Here is a 26,310-nt window from a genome sequence, read left to right on the forward strand (position 1 = left end):
TTGATAGACTTTTTAAAAATAAGTATCATAAAGAGCACCTTCTCAGGCCACAACAGGATGATGTTAGAAATCAGTAACACAAAAAAAACTGAAAAGTTCACCAACTGTGGAAATTAAACATCATACTTTTAAACAACCAATGGATCAAAGAAGAAATAGTAAAGGAAATTAGAAAATACTTAGAGGTGAATGACAATAAAAACACAACATACCAAAACTTATGAAATGCAGCAAAAGTGATGCTAAGGGGAAAATTAATAGCTATAAAGGCTTACATTTAAAAAGAGAGAAAGAGCTCAGACCAACAACCTAATTTTACAAATTAAGGAACTAGACAAAAGAATAACAAACTAATCTCAAAGCTAGCAGAAGTAAAGAAAGAAAGATCAGAGTAGAGAGAGATGAAATAGAGAACAAAAAAATAAATTTTAAAAAAATCAATGAAACCAAAAGCTGGTTCTTCCAAAAATATCAAAAAATTGACTAAGAAAAAAAGAGGTAAGACTCAACTTGCCAAAATCAGACATGAAAGTGGGGGCATTATGACCAATTCTACAGAAACAAAAGAAAATTATGAGGGTACTATACATCAAAACATTGGAAGACCTACAAGAAATGGACAAACTCCTAGAAACCTTAAAACTACCAATATTAAAATCATGAAGGAAACAGACAAGCTGAACAGACCTATTAATAGTAAGGAGATTGAATCAGGAATCAAAAATTTTCCAACAAATTAGAGCCCTGGACCTGATGGCTTCACTGATGAGTTTTATCAAATATTTAAAAAATAATACCAATCCTCTTAAACTTTTCCCAAAAAGTAAAGAGGGAATAATACCTAACACATTCTATGACGTGAGCATAGCCCTGATACCAAAGCCAAAGACATGACAAGAAAAGAAATCACCAAAGAAAAGGCCAATATCCTTGATGAATATTGATGTAAAAATCCTCAAAAAAGTAGGAGCAAACCAAACTCAACAGTACACTAAAGGGATCATATACCACAACCAAGTAGAATTTATTTCTAGAATGCAACATCTGAACATCAAACAATGCAGTATGCCACATCAGCAAAATGAAGGAAAAAATCCCACATGATGATCCCAACTGATGCAGAAAAAGCATCTGACAAAATTCAATACCTTCTCATGATAAAGACACTAAATTATTAATAGGAATAAAGGAAACTACCTCCACATAATAAAAGCCAAATATAAAAAACCCACAGGAAACATCATACTCAATGGCAAAAAACTGAAAGCTTTTCCTCTAAAATCAGAAACAAGGCAAGGCTGCCTGCTTTCACCACTCTGACACAGTACTGGAAATTCCAGAGTAATTAGGCAAGAAAAAAAAAGAAAGAAAGAAAGAAAGACAGAAGATATCTAAATTGGAAAGGAAGAAGTAAAATTATCTGTCTACAGATGATGCACTCCTTTACACAAAATTATATTATTATATAATTAAATAATTATATAATTATATAATTAAATTATATATATTAGAACTAATAAATTCAACAAAACAGCAAGATAACAAAATCAACACACAAGAAACAGCTGCATTTCTATACACAATGAACAATGTTAAGAGGAAATTATAAAACAACTCCATTTACCATAACATCAAAAAATAAAATGCTTAGGACTCAATCAAGGAAGTGAAAGATTAGTACAATAAAAACTATAAAACATTGCTGAAAAAAGTTAAGGAAGACATAAATAAATGGAAATATACCCCACGCACATGGATTGTAAGACCTAATATTGTGAAAATGTCAATATTACCCAAAGCAATCTACAGATTGAATGCAATCCTGATCAAAATCCCAATGACTTTTTTTTACAGAAATGGAAACCTCATCCTGAAATTCACATGAAATCTCAAGAGATCCCAAACAGCCAAAACAATCTTAAAAAAGAAAAGACTGGAGAACTCACACTTCCTGATTTTAAAACCTATTACAAAGATACCATCATCAACACAGTATAGTACTGCTATAAAGGAGACACATAGACCAACAGAATACAATAGCAAGAAATAAAATCTTGCATATATAGTCACATGATTTTCGACAAGGGTGCCAAGACCATTCAGTAAACAGTCTTTTCAACAAATGATGCTAGGAAAATGGGATATCCACATGCAAATGAATGAAGTTGGACTCTTACCTAACACCATATACAAAAATTAGCTCTTTCTTTCTTTACCTAAAGACCTAAACAAACAAAACTCTCAGAAGAAAATATAGGAAAAAAGCTTCATGATGCTGGATTTGGCAATGGTTTCTTGGATATAACACTAAAGGTAAAGACGACGACAACAACAACAACAAAAAAATAGACAAACTGGGCTTCATAAAAATTTTAAAAATCTTTACAGCAAGAAACAACCTACAGAATGTGAGAAAATACTTGCAAATCATATGCCTAATAAAGGATTAATATCCAGAATATAAAAAGAACTAAAACTCAAACAACCCAATTCAAAAATAGACAAAGGACTTGAATTGACATTTCTCCAAAGAAGACATGCAAATGGCTAATAAGCACATGAAAAGATGCTCAACATCAACATTTGCATCAATATTTGCAATAAGATACCACCTGGTATGAGTGACTCATTACAGTGGCCACTATCAGGAAACAAAACAAAGCAAAAACAGAAAACAATAATGTTGGCAAGAATGTGGGGAAACTAGAATGCCTGGGCATTCTTGGGGAGAATGTGAAATGGTGTCACCACTGTGGAAAACAGTATGGAGGTTCCTCCAAAATTAAAAATAGAATGACCCTATGGTTCAGTAATTCCACTTCCTGGTATACACCCAAAAGAACTGAAAGCAGGTTCTCTACGAGATATTTATACACCCATGTTCCCAGTATTATTCATAAAAACTAAAATATGGAAGCAACCTAAGTGCCCATCTACCACTAAACAGATACGTAAAATGTGGTGTACACACACACACACACACAAAGGATTATTTATTATTTAGCCTTAAAAAGGAAAGAGATTCTGCAATGTGCTATAAAATGGGATGAACCTGGAGGATATTTTGCTACATGAAATAAACCAGTCACAAAAAGACAAACATTATATGATTTTACTTACATAAGGTACTTAGTCAAAATCATAGTGACAGAAAGGAAAATCGTGGTGCCCTGGGGCTGGGGGCAGGCGAGAATGTGGAGTGAGTGTTTAAGAGGTACAGGGTTTCAAAGTTACAAGATGAAAAGTGGGAATGGACAGAGGGGAAGGCTGCATGCCAATGTGAATGAAAATACCTCTGAACTGTATACTTAAAAATGCCTAAAATAGTAAATTTTGTATTATGTGCATTTTAACTCCATAAAAAAGGGAAAAAGGGAAAAATAAATAAAAGAGAATAAAAGGAATCTAGTTCTTAAAACCAGACCTTCTTAGGTTATAATAAACATGTATATTTTTCAATTATGTTTATAGAAAAGAAACATAGTAAAGCTAACAGCAACTGACTTAGGTACTGACTTAGCCACAAGTGTATTCAGGTAAAATTCAAGAAGACAATTTAATCTGGAGAAAAAAATTTAAGTACAGAATATGTTTACATACCACTCTACAGACAACTTCAACTCTATATAAATTATTATGAATGCTAAAAAGCAAATGGTATTAATTTGAAATGAGTAAGAAAAAAATGTGCTATAAAGTAACATAAATTCCCTGTTTGAAAAGAAAAATCTCAAATAATATCCCCTGGTTCACTATGCCCAACATTCACAGGTAACCACTCCTAACCATTTTACTTGGGTACCCTGATTCTATTTGTATAAAAAGGTTTATGTATGTATGTGTGCATACATGTACAAATAAATATGTGTACATACACACACACACATACACACACACACACATATTTATAATACAAATAGGATCATACCATTCATACTAATCTACAGTTTCCTTTTTTAAAAGAAAGTGTAACTTTAAACACTGTCCATTTCGGTACACAGAGCTTTATCGCACTTTCTCTCAGGTGCGGAGTCATCTATGACAAGCATCTGTTATAATTTCTGTAGCATCTCCTACTCTGATGGGTAAGGGCAGAGTAGGGGAGGCAAAGCCAATAAGTGCCGCACCTTTTAATGGGAGTGTCCTATCACTGACGTTGTTTGGAATTGCTCATACATGGTGAAGAAAAAAGAAGTCAGACTTGTAATCATGTTTTTCCTGATTTTAACTTCTCTGTGGAAAACACACCCACAGCTACCCTCCCCATACTACTCTGCCTCTCCTCCTCCTGAGAAAGCCTGCTGTTAGTTTATCTCTGCCACAGATGATGTTTCCATGAACACCCTCATCACACCAGGAAAGCCCATCTGTAGGACAGATTGCAGAAATGACCCTGTTGCAAAGCATAGGAGATTCAGAGGGCACCTGTGTGGCTCAGTTGGTTGGACATCTGGGTCTTAAGTTGTGCTCAGGTGGTGATCTTGAGGTTGTGGAATCGAGCCCCGCATCGGGTTCCAAGCTCAGGGCAGTCTGCTTGACATTCTCTCTCCCTCTCCCTCTGCCCTTCCCCCACAACTCATGCATACTCTCTCTCTAAATATAAAATTTAAAAAAAAAAAAAGTATGAGATTTAGAAAAACTTTTTAGAAATTTAATTTAATTTTTATTTTATTTTGAGATTTTAAATGTTTGACTAGGTATTCCAAATCATCCTCCAAAATAAACTTTGTATTAATTTATATTCCTGTCAACTGCGTGTAAAAATGGTCCACGTTGTGACTCTTGCCAATGTAATTCTGTTACGTTCTTTTTAATACTTCCTTTCTTTCTTTCTTTGGCTCCGTGGGCAGCATTTTCTTTTTCCTTCTGGTACTTCAGTGTGTTAATAGTCTGTTATTCCCCCCGGTGGTTATCACTTTTGCAAATACTTTAGCATCTATCTGTTGGTTTATCAACTTTAAATAATAGCTATTATTATCTGTGATTCTCACTATCACATCATCCCATTTTCTATTTCACTGCCATTCTGTCCTCCTGTTGCATATGATGTAGGTATGGCTCTACTGATGGTCTTTTTGCTAATTTTACTGGGTGCCAGGAAGGGGAATAGAGCCAAAGCCTTTACTTTGCACCATTTACTGGATATCTCTGAAAATGTACACAATGTGGGAGCAGTCACAATTAGCAGTGAGGAAGAAGAGAGAAATCAAGCAGTGGCGTGCTATGGAAAGACTGTTCTGGCAGTGGTAAATAGGGCAGAACCTAGAATACAAAGATTCATTATCATGAAAGATTAGAGGAGATTCAATATTGCGAATATGTACATTTCCCCTCAATTGAATCTATAAAATAAAAACTTATCCCTAAGTCATCATGATGATGATGATGATGGCAGCAACACTCACTAAGACACTGGGCTAAGCCCTTTATAGTGTATGTATTTCTTTTAAGAGCAAAAACAATCCTGCAAGGTAATATTGTTAGCTCCATGTTACATGACTTACATAAGATTTACAGGAAGAAAGGTAATCTCCCCAAAGTTATAATAAGTAGTAAGTAAAAGGGCAGAGGTTTTTGTAATAGCATCATGATGGTTTGAGAGTTGAGAAAAAATGACCCCATACAAGAGAACTGAGGGCATGATTCTGTTTTGTACCTTAGTATGGAAGTTCTTTCCCTAAGGACTTGTTACAAGTTCAAAAACTAAAGGAAGACACTTGTATCTTTCACTTTTACTCACATTTCCACTGCTATGAGAGGAAAGGAGTTCCTGAGCATACTCGGGGTGTCAGAACCCTGAGTGCACTCCTAAGGCTGCTAATTAGAGAAGAAAAAAGAGAAACAAACAAGAGGGTGATGAGAAAGAGAAGAACAGGGAGTCAGGGGATGTACGGAAGAAAGAATTTTGGGAAACAGGGAAGAGTCAGCAATGTCACAGACTCAAAGGTTAGGGGTATTAAGGGCTAAAACGAGTTACTGAGCAGTATGACTGGCAGGCGGCTGGATAACTTGGAAAGACCAGCCTGACAGATTGACAGGGCTAAGACTGCAACCATGGCCATTAGAAAGAGGAAGCTTCCAGTGTGGACCACTGTTGGGGGAGGTCTGGCAGAAAAAAAACAAGGACTACAGTCTCTCCAAGAGTGTGATTATTTGTATTTTAAGATGCAGGAGGGGCTCCTGGGTGGCTTGGTTGGTTAAGCATCTGACTCTTGGTTTCAGTTCAGGTCATGATCTCATGGGTCATGAGATCAAGCCCTATATCGGGTTCTGTGCTCAGCCACAGAGTCTACTTGAAGATACTCTCTCTCTCTAATAAGTAAATAAATAGATAAATAGATGGGAGGTATCTTAGTACCTTGGCAGGCACAGGGTAAAAAGTTAATAGAAGGAAGAGATTGATGATACATTAGAAAGTTAGAATTACTGATGAAGCACTCCCCGTGATGGTTTGGATACTGTTATCTTACATTTGCATAGCACTTTCTAATTTGCAGAGCACTTTCACATCACGAGTCTCCCATATTCCCTACATAATTCTGTGAGCCAGGAAGAGCACGAATGATCACTTAATTTTATTTGAGGAAACTGAGGCCCAGACAGGTTTGTAAGAGTCCAAGGCAGCCTAGGAGAAAAAGTCCTGAAGTTAAAATCCTGACTCTCTCTCTTACCGGTTCAATGCTTCAGGAAAGTTACTTGCCTTTGGGAGGTCTTGATTTCCTAAGCAGGAAAATGGGGATAACACTTCCCAGGCTCCCCTGATGATCAGATAATGCATGCAAAAATGCTGGCGTGGCGCCTGCAGAAAAGTAGGGCGTGCACAGGCTACGGCAACACTCTGCCAAGAAGGCTGGGTCAGTGCAGTGAATATTCATTAATCACCTATTATGTTCCCGGTAACTCCTCAAAATACGCACTGTAACCATAAAGCATCACTGTAAGTGACAAGGAGCATCAGCACATGAAGGGCTTGAGAGCAAAGATGAGGCCGTGGCTAACTGTGCCTGCCAAAGGGGAGAGGATGACAATGTAAGGATCGGGGAGAAGTTCCAAACGGAGGAGAAAGAGCACCAACAAAGGCTCACAGGCATTCAAGCAAACAGGACACGCAAGCTCGTTCAAGCAAAGATTGCCTTAGAGCTGACTCAGCCGCCTCAGACAGCAAGAAAGAGATCATAGCACCTGCACGCTGCTCCACGCCCTCCATGACTCCCACAAGTGAGAAGCAATTCCTTCTTGAAGGACAGCCAGAATGGGAAACGGTCCAGCAAGGCTGCAAGAGATGTGAAAAGCTCCAAGCCTTCCAGCAGCTACCACCCCAATCTGAGGCACCCTGAGGTGCCTACAACGCAGCAATCAGGGGCAGCAGGCTGACCCTGCAGGCCCCTGCCCTTCATGCTCGCAGCTGACACCTGCAAAACAGTGTGAGATCACACCAAGGATGGCCCTCGAGGACCCATGCCAGAGGCCATCCAAGCCAGGGCCGGCAGCCACAGCACCAGCGCCACCCGTTGGCCTGTGAATACCAGCTCAGGGCATCTCCAGCCACAATTATTTTATCGGCATAGACCCTACACGTAAGAAATCCCTCCTCTATCCTCTCCAGACCCCCCGAACAATAGAAAAGTGCTACAGGCGGCACAGAAAACCTTACGGCCCATCAGAACCACAGCCCAATAGAAAGAGAATAAAACTCAAGTGTACTTGGAGGATTTTGTTCCCTGCCATCCCTTTCATCACTGCAAACTCTTAGTTTTACAAGAGACTTTCACTACTGTGTATTGTAAAGACGTTTCACTGATTTGAATCCAGAAATAAGACAGGTCTGGAACCCTTTTATTCTTCTTCCTCAGAAAGAAATAGGAAGAAAGTGACTGCTATTCACCAGGGCTGCTAAATGAAGCTCAACAGATGGTCTGTGATTCGTTCCATTTAGAAATATGCTTACCTATGCATTGACCAATTCTTGGTTTTCCAAGAACTACAACACATTATAATTAGCATGTTAAAATGGTAAAAAAAAAAAAAAAAAAAAATAGGTCTTTCTGATCAGGAGCCACAGAATCTAGCAACATCTCAAAACCCCCATCAGGAACACTAATTATCACTGAAACAAGTAGAGAAATGTTAGTCAGAGATTTTCAACTGAATAATTCTTTGTTGTAATTTGAAGTCTTTAAAAAAAAAAAAAAAGTCAATGTGTCACTGTACTTACAAAGCACAATCCATGAGTCAGACTTATATTTCAGCCTCTGATGCACCTGGGATTAAAGAAAGAACTTGGACACTATTTCTAAACACATCTTGGCATTGAACTTACTGAAAACATAAAAACACAAGTATAGTTAGTGAATCTGGGCTGATACTGCAGGTAACCAGAGGTTTCAGTCTTTGCCTGTGCTACTCAGGAGGTTAAATGAAAGTGGGCATAAGAGAACATTTGCACCAAATGGCAAAGGCGGCAGGAACCAGCCTGCTGGCCAGAGGGCATGCGCGGGTTAGGGAGACTGTGCGCTGAACAGGACAGAGTAGGGGAAAATGCTGTCGGGGCAACCATTTCTAACTTTACCAGGAGAAAATGAAATAGAATGTTTTGGGCATCAGGAGTGACTGACTAAGCATGACTTTAATGTGAGAGTTGGATGGTATTTTTAAATGTTTAGTCTTTAAAGCCACAGGGAGAGCCACTGTTTCGTCCAGCTAAACCAAGGTAAGGTGTAAAGGAAGTGAATGATACTAAAACCCGTTTACCTTTCAGGTAATTAGATTGCGCTGACAATAAAGAAGATCTTTTACTCTCTCTGTTTTATAAAGAATCAGAAAAAGTTGACAGTTTGATTGTTTCTACCTTGCCTTCTGAGGCTAACGGCAAGAAATCTTCTCTGGCCAAACTTCCTAGTACTCAGAGAACCATGTTCCTTAATGGTGCAGATTAGCCACCTAGTTCACCAGCAGCTGCAGTTAGGATGAATCAAAACTGAAGTTCACAAATATAGTACGATTCTATCATCACCCTAGAAACATGGGCTGGTGACCCAGTACACCTGATGTAAGGGAGAAAGGATGGCCCCACGTGACAGAACCCCACCACAGAGACTGGCACCAAATCTTAGGACAGCCGCAAGAACTCTACTTGTAATGGGGCTCTCATTCAGCTTCCTACAGTATATCAACGTGTAAAGTTAGTCATACCTGAAGTGCGACAGTAAGACAAAACAACCAAAAATAACGGGGGGGGGGGGGGCGCGTAGCATCCAGATTAGGGGAAGCAGCAAAATGACACCACAAGAAAGCAATCACATCAATCCAGAAGTTTGGGGAAATCTGTAGAACCAGTAACCTGCTGTCTGCAACCAGACAGGTACATGAAGAAGGTGGGGTGAGGGTATGAGGTGAGGTGTGCAGACCTGCTCTGGAGTTAGAGACTCGGGAGACAGAAACACCAAATGAGATATGCAGCCCATGCTGGTTCCAACAAGCTGCTTGGGAGAAAAATGGACCTGATAATATCAAGGACATGTAAATAGGGACTGAGTACTAGAGGATGCCAATGGATTGCCGTGAAACTTCTTGGGTCATGCTGGGGCTGCGATGATGTAAGAAAATTTCCACATTCCTTAAAGATCCATAACAAAATGTCCCAATGAAAGGCCATGAGGTTTAGGGTTTACTTTAGTAAAAAGAAGGAAGAAAAAGGAGAAGGAAAAGAGAAAACAGGTATAAATAAAGCAAATCGAGCACAGTTTTGATAGTTACTAAGTCTGGAAGATGAATATATGGGGGTTACCAATGTAATTCCTTATATTTTGCTTATTTTGAAAGTTTTCATAATAAAGGTTCTTGTTTTAAACACTGAAAGCACCCAGCTCACTGCACATCCACTAGCCAATAAACTATACAATTTCACACATCAGGTAAGTCTTTATTATCTTGAAACACCCCCATGTCATCTGTCCTTGAAAATCCAGGGTTTACTGAAGAGTTTAAAACATAAAACAGTCCTATCTCATTATGTGAATGTTCTTGAACTTTTGAGAATATACCTTAGCAAGGAATAAACATACTGAATTCCCCTTCCCAATAATGTCCTTATATAAGATAGTACCAAAATTAATAAAGTATGATTCACTGATATTCACTATTGGCAGAAAAGCGATAAAGTCGTCGAGCATTAAAAATCAAAATCAGTGAGGCACCTGGGTGCCTCAGTGGGTTAAGCCTCTGCCTTTGGCTCAGGTCATGATCTCAGGGTCCTAGGATCAAGACTCACATGGGGCTCTCTGCTCAGCAGGGAGCCTGCTTCCCCCTCTCTCTCTGCCTATTTGTGATCTCTCTCTCTGTCAAATAAATAAATAAAATCTTTTTTTAAAAAATCAAAATCAAACACCGCCAGGACACATTAAACAACTTTAAAAATGATTACCTCTAAGGGACAGGGTAAGGGGGAATGCTGTGAGCAGGGACGGGGTGACATCAAAATTTCTCGATGAGTCCTTTTTAATGTTGTTTTGACTTTTCGAGCCACACAAATGGACTGGTTATTCAAAAATCACATTTAATTTTAAATAAAATAACTGTATATATATTTGTCATAATTTAAAGAATTACTTTTCCTCTCCTATGAGGACTCCAACACTAAAACTTGAAAGAAAAAAAAAAAAACACGAAGATTTTTCTGTGCTCTTTAAGATGTCTGTAGGTCACTCATGCCACTATATCCCAGGATCAACCTTTGATGGTTTTAAAACACATTAATCTCTTATCTTACTTCTAATAGGCTCGTTCCTTTCTTTAGGCAAACATATAAGAAACTTAAAATGAATCTGAACATAAAAGCAGAAAAAGAATCCCTGGGGTGAACTTGAAGAAAAACTCAAATCAAGGAAAGCCCCTTCTATTTTTTGTTTCGTGTCAAACCACACATTTAAGTCTTTACTTGAAAGCAGAGGAATTTAACAAGGATTTAGCAGTCTTCAGTTTGTTCCCTTCTTCTAACCTCAAACTCAAATTATTATACTTTTGCTTTCTTTTCTCATCCATTACCTGTGCTTCTTGGCCAACTCTTGTCAATCAAGATTATTGAAACCTCAAACCAAAACTCAATCATTTGCCTTTTAAGCTACTTAAAACAGATGTTTAAAACCCCTAATTCGTACAATCCCATCTGAAGCATTTTGGTATCCCTTTTCTTGGTTCTTTTACTGAGTTAATAGCCAAACAAATGACCTAGTACTGGAACCTGAAGCAAATTGACTAAAGCCCCTGGTGGATACCAGGCAGGTTATGTTGTGTTCCTGGAATAGCTGGTGATTTCTTAACTCTAAGAACCAGTGAGCCTGGTAGGACCCTCTGTCAACAAATGAGCATTCTGAGGGCCTCCTGAGGTTCACACTGCTTTCAATAAATCTGAGAGATGAAAGGGCTATTCACAAAAATATGATATTCTTCTTTGCAAAGAAAATGTAACACGGGATTGCTTTTCATAAGGACTTCCAATTACTGGTTTAGACAGTCTTGAACAATAGCTATTAACTAATGTGTATTTACTGAGGTCCAGAGTGTACATACCACATTTTATTGCAAACAGAAGAAATAAAACACACGGTATTCTCAAGAGCTTTAAGCTATGGTTGACAAGACACGTTTAAGGAAGGACACCAAAAGAAAATAGTTAGAAGATCCAGTGTGCCACTTTGTAGGCTGTAAGCATGGGGTTGCCAGGATCTATAGCGGCTGTGGCAGACCTGGATGTTTCATGGACTCCTGGCGAAACTTCACAGGTAAGATAGCAAACAAAGGCAAGTGCAACGCTTGCAGCTGCCAGACACGGGCTCCGCATGAGACAGAAAGGGATCTGACTTGGGACAGACAGTTTAGTCTGGCTGAGGAAAACTGCAAAGGAAGAGGCATGGTTGGAAAGACCAGAAGGGCAGACCAGACCCCACGAATAACAGGGAGTGCATGTACACCTTGGTAAAGACAAGTGGGCTGTGACCAGATCCTAGAAGCCACGAATGAAGACTCCAATTCTATTTTGAAGGCAGTAACTATTCCATGACCTTTAAGAGGAGAGGGACCAAAAGAGAGCTGTCCTGCCAGCCAGACACAGCTTCCTCCCCCTGGGACACAGTGATGCTCTGGGAAGCACCGGCGAGGGGGACCTCCCTGTCCTCGTGTTCTTGCTCCACCATTAAAAGCTCCTCTGACAAGCATTCAACAAGTAATTCGATATGTTCGTTACACTTTAGATGAGTGTTTTCTTAGAGAAGCCTTCAGTGACAAGTGATCACTCCTTCAAAAGATTTTCGAGAACACTTAAAAAGCATCTCTTAGAGTAGTTCATCCTTTAGAACAGTGTCGAGAAAAGACCAATTCCATATAATAGTATTACTTAAGTACTAATAATACCAACATTAACTCATTTAGTTCTGACCTATGAAGCAGGGACTATTACAACTCCCATTTTGATAGATACCTTTGCTGAGGTTTGAGAGGACAAGTAACTTTCCAAAGGTCATGTGTAGCTCATTAGTGGTGGAGCAGGGACGCATCCAGGCCCCCACCAGATGTCAGGGAACGTGTTCCAGACCACACAACCATGACACCTCAGGTGTTTCCACTCTCTCCAATGGCCCATGTGGGCAGTGATACCCTGTTCCTGTGGCTAACAGAAGACAGAACTCGCAACCTACCTGGGGGCACAGTGATCTCTAAGTACTGATTCCAGAGTCTGTCAGCAACACTGACTTTACAGTACTGTACTTTTGGTAGAAATCATGCTCTTGGATTGGAAGAATAAACATCGTTAAAATGTCTATACTGCCTAGAGCAATCCATACTTTTAATGCCATTCTGATCAAAATTCCACCAGTATTCTTCAAAGAGCTGGAGCAAATAATCCAGAAATTTGTATGGAATCAGAAGAGACCCCAAATCGCTAAGGAAATGTTGAAAAACAAAAATAAAACTGAGGGCATCACGTTACCTGATTTCAAGCTTTATTACAAAGCTGTGGGCACCAAGACAGCATGGTACTGGCATAAAAACAGACACATAGACCAGTGGAACAGAGTAGAGAGCCCAGATATGGACCCTCAACTCTATGGTCAATTAATCTTCGACAAAACAGGAAAAAATATACAGTGGAAAAAAGACAGTATCTTCAATAAATGGTGCTGGGAAAACTGGACAGCTATATGTAGAAGAATGAAATTCGACCATTCTCTTACACCGTACATAAAGATAAACTCAAAATGGATAAAAGACCTCAACGTGAGACAGGAATCCATCAGAATCCTAGAGGAGAACATAGGCAGTAATCTCTTCGATATCAGCCACAGCAACTTCTTTCAAGATATGTCTCCAAAGGCAAAGGAAACAAAAGCCAAAATAAACTTTTGAGACTTCATCAAAATCAAAAGCTTCTGCACAGCAAAGGAAACAGTCAAAAAAACAAAGAGGCAAACCACGGAATGGGAGAAGATATTTGCAAATGACAGTATAGACAAAAGGTTGATATCCAGGATCTATAATGAACTCCTCAAACTCAACACACACAAAACAGGCAATCATATAAAAAAAAAAAAAAATGGGCAGAAGATATGAACAGACACTTCTCCAATGAAGACATACAAATGGCTATCAGACACATGAAAAAATATTCATCATCACTAGCCCTCAGGGAGATTCAAATTAAAACCACATTGAGATATCACCTTACACCAGTTAGAATGGCCAAAATTAACAAAGCAGGAAACAACATGTGTTGGAGGGGATGTGGAGAAAGGGGAACCCTCTTACACTGCTGGTGGGAATGCAGGTTGGTGCAGCCTCTTTGGAGAACAGTGTGGAGATTCCTCAAGAAATTAAAAATAGAACTTCCCTATGACCCTGCAATTGCACTCCTGGGTATTTACCCCAAAGATACAGATGTAGTGAAAAGAAGGGCCATCTGTACCCCAATGTTTATAGCAGCAATGGCCACGGTCGCCAAACTATGGGAAGAACCAAGATGCCCTTCAACGTATGAATGGATAAGGAAGATGTGGTCCATATACACTATGGAGTATTATGCCTCCATCAGAAAGGATGAATACCCAACTTTTGTAGCAACATGGACGGGACTGGAAGAGATTATGCTGAGTGAAATAAGTCAAGAAGAGAGAGTCAATTATCATATGGTTTCACTTATTTGTGGAGCATAACAAATAGCATGGAGGACAAGGGGAGTTAGAGAGGAGAAGAGAGTTGGGGGAAATTGGAAGAGGAGGTGAATCATGAGAGACTATGGACTCTGAAAAACAATCTGAGGGGTTTGAAGTAGCGGGGGAGGAGGGAGGTTGGGGTACCAGTGGTGGGTATTATAGAGGGCACGGATTACATGGTGCACTGGGTGTGGTGAAAAAATAATGAATACTGTTATGCTGAAAATAAATAAATTTAATTAAAAAAGAAAAGAAATGAAGATGAGAACATCACTATCCTTATTCAGTGTCTTATTTAAGTTTACTATCAGACTTCTCAGGGATCTCATATTCCTAATTAATGCTTATACTTTACAATTGAGCATAGCTCTACATGTCCTCAGATACTATGTCATTTCCACAGAGCCACCATTTGGGCATCCTACACTTAAAGAATAAAGCTAAATGATAAAAATATCACTTAAGGGCACCTGGGTGGCTCAGTGGGTTAAGCCGCTGCCTTCGGCTCAAGTCATGATCTCGGGGTCCCGGTATCGAGTCCCGCATCGGGCTCTCTGCTCAGCAGGGAGCCTGCTTCCCTCTCTCTCTCTCTCTCTGCCTGCCTCTCCATCTACTTGTGATTTCTCTCTGTCAATAAATAAATAAAATCTCTAAAAAAAAAATATCACTTAAATATAAGGCCAAGGTATTCACTAAAATCATCGGGCTGGGGAGGATGACATGAAACAGGAATATCACATAAAAGAATCACAGTAGCAAAAGTCAGAAAGAAACAAATACATTTATTTCACATTACTTTCCAATGTCAAAAGTTTTTTTAAATTTTTTTGATATGGAAGGCATTGATTAAAAAAAAAAAAATAGTGTTCCTTTATGCTATATCTTGGTTGGCCAAGCAACTAAGCCAAATCTGTCTTGGAAAAAATTTGAAAAGAGAAATTGTATGTTTTATGCAAAGACAGGGAGCAAAGCCTGAAGTTCTACAGCCATAAAAACACATTTGTGAAATAATTATATTAAGCTCTAATATATTCTAAAAACTCACTGTTTATCATAATCAAGTGATTACAGATTTTGAGTAACAGAGAAGGTGGCTCACGCCAAATTTGTACTATACGTATAAAAACAGTAGCTGACAAAGTATCCTGAGACAGTATGCTTTGTGAGTAAGATTAGTCTAAGAAGCAAGATGTCACAGAGAAGCCAAAGAGAAGAAAATGAATGAATATTAAGTGGGTAAGTTCTTCAACACTCTGATCTCAGGGCACGTCCTCCCAATGATGCAGAAAAGAACACCAAAAGTTACTATTTTCTGCTTTTATAACAAATAGTTTTTAAAAATCATTAAAATAAATAAAAAGTTTAATTTTAGTGAGGTATTTGCTACCCTTCACTATGCTGATGCCTGGATATTGCATAGTAGCAGTAAGACTTGAAAGTTAAATACCAATCAAATAACCATATTATTATCATGATATGTGCCAACATGCTTTAATGAGGAAAAGGCACAAAGCTTTTATTTTCTTCCATTACCTAAATCAATCTTAACTCTCTCGATTAAAGCTGAGGAGCTCAAAAAGGATGTGTAAGAGAAAAATGTTAAAAATCTGTTGAAACAAGAAAAAAAAAATCTGTTGAAGGGTAGGATTCAGAGATTTCTTTTTTAATCTTTTTGGTATGTAAAATTACTTGGGGCATCAATATTTCTACATGTGTTCACTTTGAACAGGTGTTCATATTTCTTGGGTTTACATACAAATATAAAAATGACAGAAATAGGCACATTTAGGGGAAAAAGCATAACTATTAGTTAGCCATTATAGAATAAACACAAAAGAATATGGAAGCTAAAGGAGTACTAACATCAAGCTAACGGTCCTAAATCTTTATTTCACATAATCCTTCCAGAGGTGCCAAGAAAGTGTCCACAATACGTTCAAATAAAAATGAGGAAGCAAGAAAATCACACAGCCCCATGCCAAGGACTACTTTATTCCTTCATTGATTCAACATATGTATTTGCTGAGCACCCACCCTGGACCAGAAACAAGGGACAACCAGGGCTCTAGCAAAGTCCCAGCCCCCAAAACCCTTAGTCTAGTAAGGAAACCTGGAAGCTACACAGAGGAGAAGCCAGATTCCAGACCCCCCAGAGAGATACTGAAAAGTTTTAAACAGCATGGGCCATAGAAGAAAAGGTTCTGGGGGAGAGGAACTGCATGATCCTTTGACTGAGGTAAAGGTTTAATCCAGATCAAAAACATGTAGGCAAATGTGGACCAAGCCAGCACCAGGCCTGGACTTGAGAGCATACAGGTTTATGATGTGGGCAACTGAGTGAGGACAGTAGTTGCATAATTAATGTGCAAGGTGTTCAGTAAATATTAGTTTTTCTCCTCCTTCTCACAGATGAGGATTTATCAAAAAAAAACAAAACAAAACAAAACAAAAAACCTTACCTTTCTGCACGAATCACACCACTGTAGTAGGGGGGATCCCAAGGCATTAATTCCTACAACGGAAAAATCTGTTGCGATGAAAGTTATTGACTACTTCACAATTTTTATCAAAAATTAAGCCAGCTCATAAATGCAAACCTGTTATAATATCAGAAGAGTTTTGTAAAATTCCTGAAACTTCATGAAATACCTAACTCTTTATTTTGACTCTCCTGTAATCAATGGGTACCAAGGTACAAATAAATTGGGGGAATTGGGAAAAAAGGTAAATAATGTAAAATATAAACATAAAAGTCAACGTTAATAGATTAAATCAGGAGCAATGCAGGTGAGCAGCAGCAGGGAGATGTAGGCCAGGAATTATTTGGAAAAATATCAGATTATGGAGTTGCTGAATATCTCACCAGCGCCCTGTTCTTTTTCCGCCCAGAAAAACCAAGACAGTATTTAATATTGGAATGACTGAGAATTACCAAAATAACAGGCATGGCTTTTTCCTCTCTTTATGGATAACTCTAACATTTTATCTATGTTTGAGATGATGGACACTTCAAATAAAGGCACCATATCATTTGTGTAGTACAAGGAGGCCCTAAAAACCCCGGGTCTGTTGAATGAACATGAAGTTTTACAAGATGATGGACATGTAATAACTTTGGAAAAATCCAGATCTGAAGTGAATAAGAGCATTGAGAAAATATGGTCAGCATTTTAATAACATCAGAAGTCCAAGATGGCAAATGATTCTATAAAGTTAAAAAATAGAGTGAAACAGCCACACTGAAATTTTTCCCAAAATGCAACCCATGTATCAATCCATAATACATACTGCAGGTAAGATTAGGATCCTAACGGCAAGATTAGAGCTCTTTCTAAATCTAAGCAGGAAGCTTAGGGTGGATCCCAGAATGAAAGCAACAATTTCAAGTGTAACGAAGGGAGAATTACCTCTAATCTTGGCAAAGAAAATATGTCATAAAGAAGCACTGTCACAACAGCTGGTTTTGACAACTGGTACAGAATACTGAAGGGAAGAAAAGCTTGAATCTGTGCATGATCTTTCTTCCCATAAACTGTCCAGGTGACAGGAGTGACTAACAGCCCAGACTGTGAAGTCAGAATGCCTGGGTTCAAGTGTGCAATCCACACTGTTGTACGGGGTGGACAAGTTCTTTCTGCTCACCAATGCTTTCTCATTTTCTATCTACATGACCTGACCTCTCCCCTCTTTACCCTTAGCCCAGTTCCTGCCGCTCCTGCCCATCCTGGCTCCACTGTGGCCACACTGGTCTCCTCACGGTGGCTTGACTGCACCAGGCAGCTGCTGTCTCTGCGGAGAAGGCTGTGCCCTGCATCACTGCTGGGGGCACTGCATCGTCTCTTCCATTCTCTGCTCAAGAGTCTCCTCACGTAACAAGTCCTCCCTGACCGATCCCTAGAGAACAGCAATGGCCATTCCCTTCTTTCTGCATTATTTTCCCTTATCACCATACAACATGGCACATATTTCTCTCTTTCATGTATTTACTATCCATCTGCCTCCCCTAGAATGTAAGCTTTTTGAGGACAGGAACCTTGCTCTCATTTTTCCTGTTACATCCTGGCAGCCTGAACACCGTCAGGCACACAGTAGTGCCTCACTAACGGCATTTCTTGATGCACTTCAACTATTAACAGAAGACCTGGCACTGGGTACGAGCTCCAGGAACGTTGCCTTCTATCCTTTGATTTATCCTTTAAATTTTCAGCGCAGACATTATCTCCTTGAATAACAAGGTATTCTTTCTCATGTTCCACGATCATGCCGTTACCAAGGAATGCAGCCAACGTAAGACGTACAGGCTGACTTTCCTTCTCCCAGCATCCCCGAAACTCTAGCCCCCAAGTGGTCAGCTCCTGGGACACATTTCCTCCAACAGATGACCACTTACTATCTGCTACATACCAGAGAGTGCAGGCTCTAGGGGAACAAAACCCAGGAAGACCAAATCCCTGTACCAAGGAGCTGAATATGATCTAGGCAGTAGAGAGACAAGTGACTCCACATCCAGAGTATAGTAGTCATGTGCATGACATTGCACTGTGTGAAACAGAGCCCATGAGAAGGGTATTTAAATCACAGTGGAAGGTCAGGAAATGTTGGGAGGAGGCAAAGCTGGAGCTGAGTTTGGAAGACGGGGCACACTGCAACCAGATGAGGGAGAGGGAAAGGCATTCCTGTGTACAGTGTTTGTGAATGACAGCAAGCTACCTATCATAGTTGCTGGCACATAAATACTGGGAACAGAAAATTGAAAAACAGAAAAAAGGAGATTGTCAGAATTGAAAAGCAAAAGAAAGGAAAGCAAGGACAAGCAAAGCAGTAAGTAAGCAAAAAAAAGCACAAGAGCATCACACAGGTATTATTAGTAGGGAACTAGGGACACTAACTTGACTTAAAGGGGCAGCAGAAGATAAGGCTAGAGAAGCAGGTAGAAGCAAAATTAGGAAAGGCTTGGTGGGAAAGCTAAGAAATAGGAAGGTAAATCTGAGAATTACAGCAAGCCACTGAAAATTTTTAAACAGAGTGACAAGATCAGATCTGCTTTTTGGCAAAATCCCTCTGGTGGCAAGTCATTCATTTATTCGTTCATTTGTTCATTCACTCATATTTCGACTAAGTGCTGAGTACCTACCCTATGTCTAACAGGAACTAGGTAAGTTGCTAAGCTGTCCAAACCAGAGCCAGAACAGAAGGCTGGAAAACCAGTTTGGCAACTACAACTATAATCTGGGTAAGAAGTAACAATGACCTCAACCAGGGCTGTGGCAATGGGCATGGAGAGGCAAGAATTGCAGGTAGAATCTATAGGATTTAGTAACTTAAAGTGGGGGGGGGGGGGAGTAATAAATAACCTGAGGGGCTCGCTGAAACAAGGATTACAGGACTAGAGATATAGCGGGTCTCCTGGAGGGCTCGTGTGTTAAGATGGGGTATACTTTGAGGTCAATATGGATTAAACTGAGCTCCATAAATTAGCAAATAAGAAAGTAAACTGCAGTGCTAACAGTGATGGTTAAATTGCCACCTGCCAGATCAATCCTCCACTGAGCCTGTTTCAAACAGAGAAGCCCACTTACAGTATAATGGAAACAGAATTTGCATGAGTATATATCAATATATGTTGTTAATATACATTTATAAGTATGTATATACGTATGAGCATGCGTGAGTATTATGTCAAATAACCAACAAAAAAATACTGCTTTTCCTGGAAATGTCAAACTCAGACATATGGATCAAGTATTTCAATACTTTGTTCACCAAACCCAAGGATCAGAACCAAGACCAGGGATCAGAAACAAGATTATACACACCTTTAGCACATCGCAAGAAACTTTTAGAGTCAAAAGATAAGAACTTCAGCTGATAGACCATTTATATTACATCAAAAATGTTCCAAAATCATCACTTACAGAATTTTGAGGATTTAGTTTCATTTTCATCCCTCGTATCATCTCAAAGTCTTTTATAGTTCTGTAAAACAGGTTTATCATTCATTGTTAGGAGAAAATTTTAATATTTACATTATTAAAAACTAAAACTAGTTCTAGTTTTCTGAGGGGATGGGGTAACTAGATGATGGGCATTAAGGAGGGCACCTGATATAATGAGCACTAGGTGTTATATGCAACTGAGGAATCACTAAACTCACCTCTGAAATTCCTAGTACACTGTATGTTTATTAATTGAATTTAAATAATTTTTTTAAAAAATAGATTTCTTATGTAAATTTCTAGTATTCATGATAAAACTGGAAGTAATTTGTAGTGCAAATGGAACCAGTTTTATAACCAAATGTAACCAAATTTTATCTGCGTTAGAAGGAACAGCAATATATCATCAGTAAATTATCACAATTTCTACCTTAGAAAATATCCTAGTAGATAGACATAGGACTTGAAAGTATTAAAGCTTGGTAAAATTAGCAATGTTACAAATACATGTAAAGGTTAGCAAACTTTAAGTCACTGCTCTTTTCTATACATTAAAAAGGTAAGAGACCAACAAATTACCTTTTATTCAAAAATATGAACAGAGATTTAAGGTTACTATTAATACTTTCTCCCCTACAGAAAAACTCTAGTTGGGTTGTGCTTAATATGAAGTTTCTGTTAGAATTAATTCATATATATAACTGTAAAAACATGAAGATATATTTGCTCAAAATAAATAGTTACATACAAGGGAAGAAAGAATACTACCACTTAACTAATAAAGCAGAGAAAATTCTCAACTAACTGCATACTTAACACTGCCTTTATTAAATCAAAGCCACAATGGTTCCCTAGATTAAAAGAAAAGTTTAGAATTTATAATTATAATCCAAATTAGAGAGGACTGGGTTCTAAGGCATGAGTTTATAGTAATAGAAAATGGAGATCTGAGCTAAAAATTAACATGTTGGTATAGCCAAGAAGGCAAAGGAAATGTTCAATAGCATTATGAGACAACCATGACATGCCCCTTCCTGGAATCCTAAATGTCTGAAGACTGCTGGAGTGTGGCCTCTCAGCAAAGGACAAGTGACTCTATCAAAGACAGAAAAGCAGGAAGACCACAAAGGGCCTCAGTACAGAGAACTACGAAAGTGGAGGCATATCGTTCTAAAGATCCAAACTACAGATCAATTCACCACATCCAGCCCCCACCGATATTTAGGCCAAAAGAAGAGAAACACTATTTATGAACTTGTTATAAAATTGGTGGTACAAGCTAAAAACGTATAGCTTCAAAAAGGCTTGAAAAAAATTTTCTAATTACACATCAATGATGGGTTCCCAGAGGGGACAGCCTATGTTTTCAAGATTGTCACCTTAGGAAGACAGCTACATGTTTTCTAAGTATTCCTCACAGTTAATCCAATCTCCTGCTGACTAGTCCACAGATCAGACCCGATATTCCCATACTTACATTCTTAATAGGTTACCTCCTAATCTTTTGTAAATCGAGTCTTTTTTTTAAAAAACTACATGATACACACTCTAAAGAGTAGAATAAAAACTAACCTTTCAGAAAGTTTGTCTGATAGTTTCTCAAGGAACTCCATGACAGTCTCTAGAAAGGAAATAAAAAAGAAAATGTCTTTAATTACATGAAATAAAATGAACATACCTGTTAAAATTAGAATATAATGGTCATAATTTATGCACTACAATGCCATTAAAGTGTTCATTTTCAAAGTGTCAGGGTTGATAATACAATATATTTCTAGATGATGATGATCAATTTATCAGAAAACATATTAAACAAACATAGTAATAATCCAAAGACTTCAATTATCCCCCAGAATGAGGAGTGAATGGGGAGCTAAAAATAAGAATCAAAATTTCAATGTGTTTCTATCTACTCATATTTGTAAGAAAAAAAAATAAGTTTTTAGACCATTCCAATTTTTCCCAAGTTTTAAAAAGATAGCTAGACTCTGATTTGTTCATAAAAATCTGTACAATTTAGAAGCATGATTCACCCCCTCTCTCATTCTCCCTCTCTCAAATAAATAAATAAAATTTGAAAAAAAATATTTTTTTTTAAAAAGGGCTCCTGGGTGGCTCAGTCGGTTGGGCAACTACCTTCAGCTCAGGTCACAATTCTGGAGTCCCGGGATGGAGTCCTGCATTGGGTTCCCTGCTCAGTGGGGAGTCTGCTTCTCCCTCTGACCCTCTCCCCTCTCATACTCTCTCTCTCTCTCAAATAAATAAATAAAATGTGTGTGTGTGTGTGTATACATATATACACATATATCTATATACATATATACACACACACACATATGCATGATTCACTGAAAATTCTATTTTAAAAAATCAATGGTTTTTCGGGACAATTATTTTTGTTTTTTATATACAGCCAAGAATCATCTTTTCAGGATCAATTCCAAAAGAAAATGTGCAAAAATTAGAATATTAGAAATTGAACCTCTGCTAGGATTTTTTTAAGTACCTAAATACTTCAGCCATAGCTGTCATATATTTATTACAAACTCATAAAGGGCAATATAGTACAACTATCATTATTTCCCATGATAGGGAATTTTTCACGTGTATTTTTTAATTTACCACTTTTTGCCACTGATTTATGTATAGAGAGCTTTCACATGTATTTTAGAGTTTGCCACAAACACTGTTTTTATATTTTCCAGATGATCTTGTATATGGTTTTAAGTTTCCTGCCATCTCCAATGTAAGTTATCTTCTTTCTGAGTAAAATAAAAACCTGAGAAAAGAATGAAGGTTAACCTAAACCAAGAAGCCATGGAGTTTCCTGCCGCTGTCGATCTTTAACAAGCCTTGGATACAGTAATTCTGAAAACACTGCCTCATGCACCATATTAAATGGTATTAGGCCTTTGAGAAAAAAGATTATTTCATTAAAAATGAGATCTTATTTCAGGGTATCATATCAGCTGTCATAGGGAAGTATTTTCAAGTAAGTCTGTGCATGCTTTTTATTTCCAAATATTTTTTACTCACTTTCACCCATTTTTGTTTTTCTAGCTATCTTACATGTGAAAAATCTACCTCAATTAATCTACCTGAAAAACTGTCATATTACAAAGAAGGAGTTTGAAAGCCCCTGAAAATCAGTAATTCCTCCCTGGAAAATTATTTCCTAATTCAACTGTCACATGAACGCCCACCTACTTTATTTACATCCTGCCTTCCTCCCCCTCTCTGCTGGAAAGCTCACCATTCCCTCACCTCTGATTTCCAGTTTCACTTCCCTCATGAAACCCTCAACAAGCACAGACGCATTGGACAAACTTCCCGAGCTCCTAAAATCCTACAATACTTTGTTGCCTACACACACCACTCATTTGGCACTAAGAAGACACTGATCTCTACAATATAATTATAGATAAGATAAATAAGATAAATATTATCTTTCTGTTTATATAACTGATCTCCCCAACTAAATTTTAAATTCCTTAAGGAATTTAAATTCCTGTGAATTTATTCCTGTGTGACTGTGCACAACAGCCTAACTCTAAACTGTGACCACACTAGCCACCTAGTGAGCAATGGATTCACTGGTGATGACATCTGGCATTAGGGGCTACAGGGCCAGGGACCTCCAGCTCACACTGCTCACCTCAGTGGGCAATCTTTGACCTTCTTCAGACTGCACTTGGCCCTTAGCATTTGACTCAACTGATCACTCTCTCCTTAAGACATTTCAGGATGTCTTCCAGGACCACCCACTCTGCTTATTTTTCTCCTCTCTCACTCATGCTCCTTCTTGGCGGCCATTACTGGTTTTCCCTCATATCTCTGACCTCTTAAACTTGGAGAGCCCCAGAGTTCACTTCCTGGACTTCTGTTCTTTAGATATACTCATTCCCTTGGAGATCTCATACAATCTCAAGAATTTAAATAAAGACCCAAGGGTAACTGGGTGGCCCCACTGATTAAGTGTCTGACTCTTGATTTGGGCCCAGGTCATGATCTCAGGGTCATGAGATGGGTCCTGCATTAGGTTCTGTGCTCAATGGGACATGTTCTCCCTCTCCTCGAGTTTCCCCCACTCATGCGTTCTCTCTCTCTCTCAAATAAATAAATCTTTGCATACATAAATAAAGACCCAGATTCATATCTCTGGCTCAGCACTTTCTCTTCAATTCCACAGATACACATCTAACGGCCTACTCAACATCACCATGTGGACACAACTGGCATCTCAAGTTAACTTGAACCAAACCAACCCTCCAGTCCTCCATCTTAGTTAACAGTAACTCACTGTATCTTTCCAGTTGAGCAGGTTAAAAAGTTCAAAATGCTATATATCCAGAATTGGACACACTGCAAAACCCTCCACAGCCACCATTTTGGTCAAACTGCCATCCTTCTCATCGTGATGACTGCGAAACAGCTTCTACATGGCCTCTCTTCCTCTCCTACCTCTCTGCAGTCCATTTCAATGTCAGCAGCACATGACCTGCCAGCAAAATTTAAGTCCGATCCCCTTACTGCTCTGCTCAAAACCCCTCAACGACTTCCCATCTCACTGCAGGAAAAGCCCTACTCAACACAGTCCCTCCTTCATCTGCCTCCACATCTTACCACCCGTCTCTCTCACTCCACTCCCCGTTTTGCCCTTTTTGCTTTCCTCAAATGTGTCAAGCTACCCTAGGGACCTCCAAGCCTGCTGGGTGTCCATCTGGAATTTTCTTCCCCTAATGAGCCATATGCTTATTCCTGCTCCTTCGGATCTACACTCACATGCCCCCCGCCCCCCATCCTCAGCAAGCCCCTGCCTGGCAACACAGTTTAAAATCCAACACCACCACCACATGCTCACTTCCCTTATCCCCTTCCCCACTCAGTTTTCTCCAAACTTGTATTAACTATTAACCTACTGGGTTCCTTAGCTAGGTATTTTGTTGTTATTTGCCTGACAGAAATATTAAATGTACAAGAGCAGGAATTCCCGTCTGACCTACACACTGATTTCTTTCTAAGTCCTAGACTCTTATCTCACATGTAGTGGACACTCAGAAAGTATTTTTTGAATCAGTGGATGAAAACAGAGAATGAAGATGTCTTTTATATCATCTGTTTGGTCTCAAACAGCTTATTAGGACCACAAATTTAGAGCGTGGGTTTAGGTTTCGACCTAACTGCCACTTTTTAGCACTGTAACTAATACCTTGGGTTTCTATCCTATGAGGTGGATACAAACATCTACCTCACAAAGCTGCACAGAAACTAAATGAAATAATGGCCCAGAGTAAGTATCTTACTATTATTATACATGACCCTTGAACAACATGGGTTTGAACTGGGCCATCCACTCATACAAGGATATCTCAACAAATACGGTACAGTACTGTACATGTGTTTTCCCCTATGTTTTTCTTAATGAAGTTTTTTCCCTAGCTTACTTTATTGTAGGAATCCAGTATACAATACATACAACATAACAAATATGGGCTAATCGACCATCTGTTATCAGTAAGGCCTCCTGCCAACAGTGGGCTATTAGTAGTTTAGCTTTGGGAGAATCGAGTTACATGTGAATTTTTGATTGTGCAAGTTTGGGGGCTGTCAGCACCCCCGCATCATTCAAAGATTAACTGTACATCTAATAATTAGGAGAAATTATTCCAACAACCTGGTGACAACAATGACCACAGAAAAACATACAAAATGGCATAAGATCTGCTTAGGAGTTAAATGGGATGAAACAAATTGTACACACTTAGGGGGTTCAGAGATGGGCATCTAAGGGAAGTGAATAGTGAAGAGGCTTTGTGAAAGAGGTAGGTTTTGAGCTGAGCACTGAAAAACTATATAGGATTTTAACAGACAGACTGGGGGAAGGGAGCTGTGCCCTATGCAGGGAACAACATGAATGAAGAACTGAGCATGTTGTGCCTATGGTTTCACGGAGAGCCTTCACGGGTCAAGGGAACGGCCATTTACAGAAGAAATAGCCATTTTTTAAGAATACTTTGGAGAAGATAGGAACATACTAGAGAGAGAAAGGATATGCATGGGAGGAATAAAGACAGAACAGAATTCACGATCTGGTCTTCCTCCTACAGAGCTCATTTCTACTGTTACATCTATTTGTGAATGGCACGTCCACCCAGATGCACAACCAGAAA

At 38.8% G+C, this 26,310-nt stretch overlaps 1 protein-coding gene and 1 pseudogene across 1 annotated transcript in view; one reads left to right on the forward strand and one right to left on the reverse strand.

The window, feature by feature from the left end:
- Window positions 1-26,310, reverse strand: part of MIPEP (mitochondrial intermediate peptidase) — a 168,516-nt gene that overhangs the window by 119,799 nt on the left and 22,407 nt on the right. The window contains exons 8-10 of the mRNA XM_059377516.1: window positions 21,713-21,761; window positions 20,120-20,180; window positions 16,664-16,716 (exon numbers count right to left, since the gene is read on the reverse strand). Of these exons, the coding sequence (XP_059233499.1) occupies window positions 16,664-16,716; window positions 20,120-20,180; window positions 21,713-21,761 (163 nt within the window). The remainder of the gene's footprint in view (window positions 1-16,663; window positions 16,717-20,119; window positions 20,181-21,712; window positions 21,762-26,310) is intronic.
- LOC132002788 (EF-hand calcium-binding domain-containing protein 10-like) lies at window positions 16,986-17,378 on the forward strand (annotated as a pseudogene).

This window comes from Mustela nigripes, chromosome 15, assembly GCF_022355385.1.
Source record: "Mustela nigripes isolate SB6536 chromosome 15, MUSNIG.SB6536, whole genome shotgun sequence".
Classification (NCBI taxonomy): domain Eukaryota; kingdom Metazoa; phylum Chordata; class Mammalia; order Carnivora; family Mustelidae; genus Mustela; species Mustela nigripes.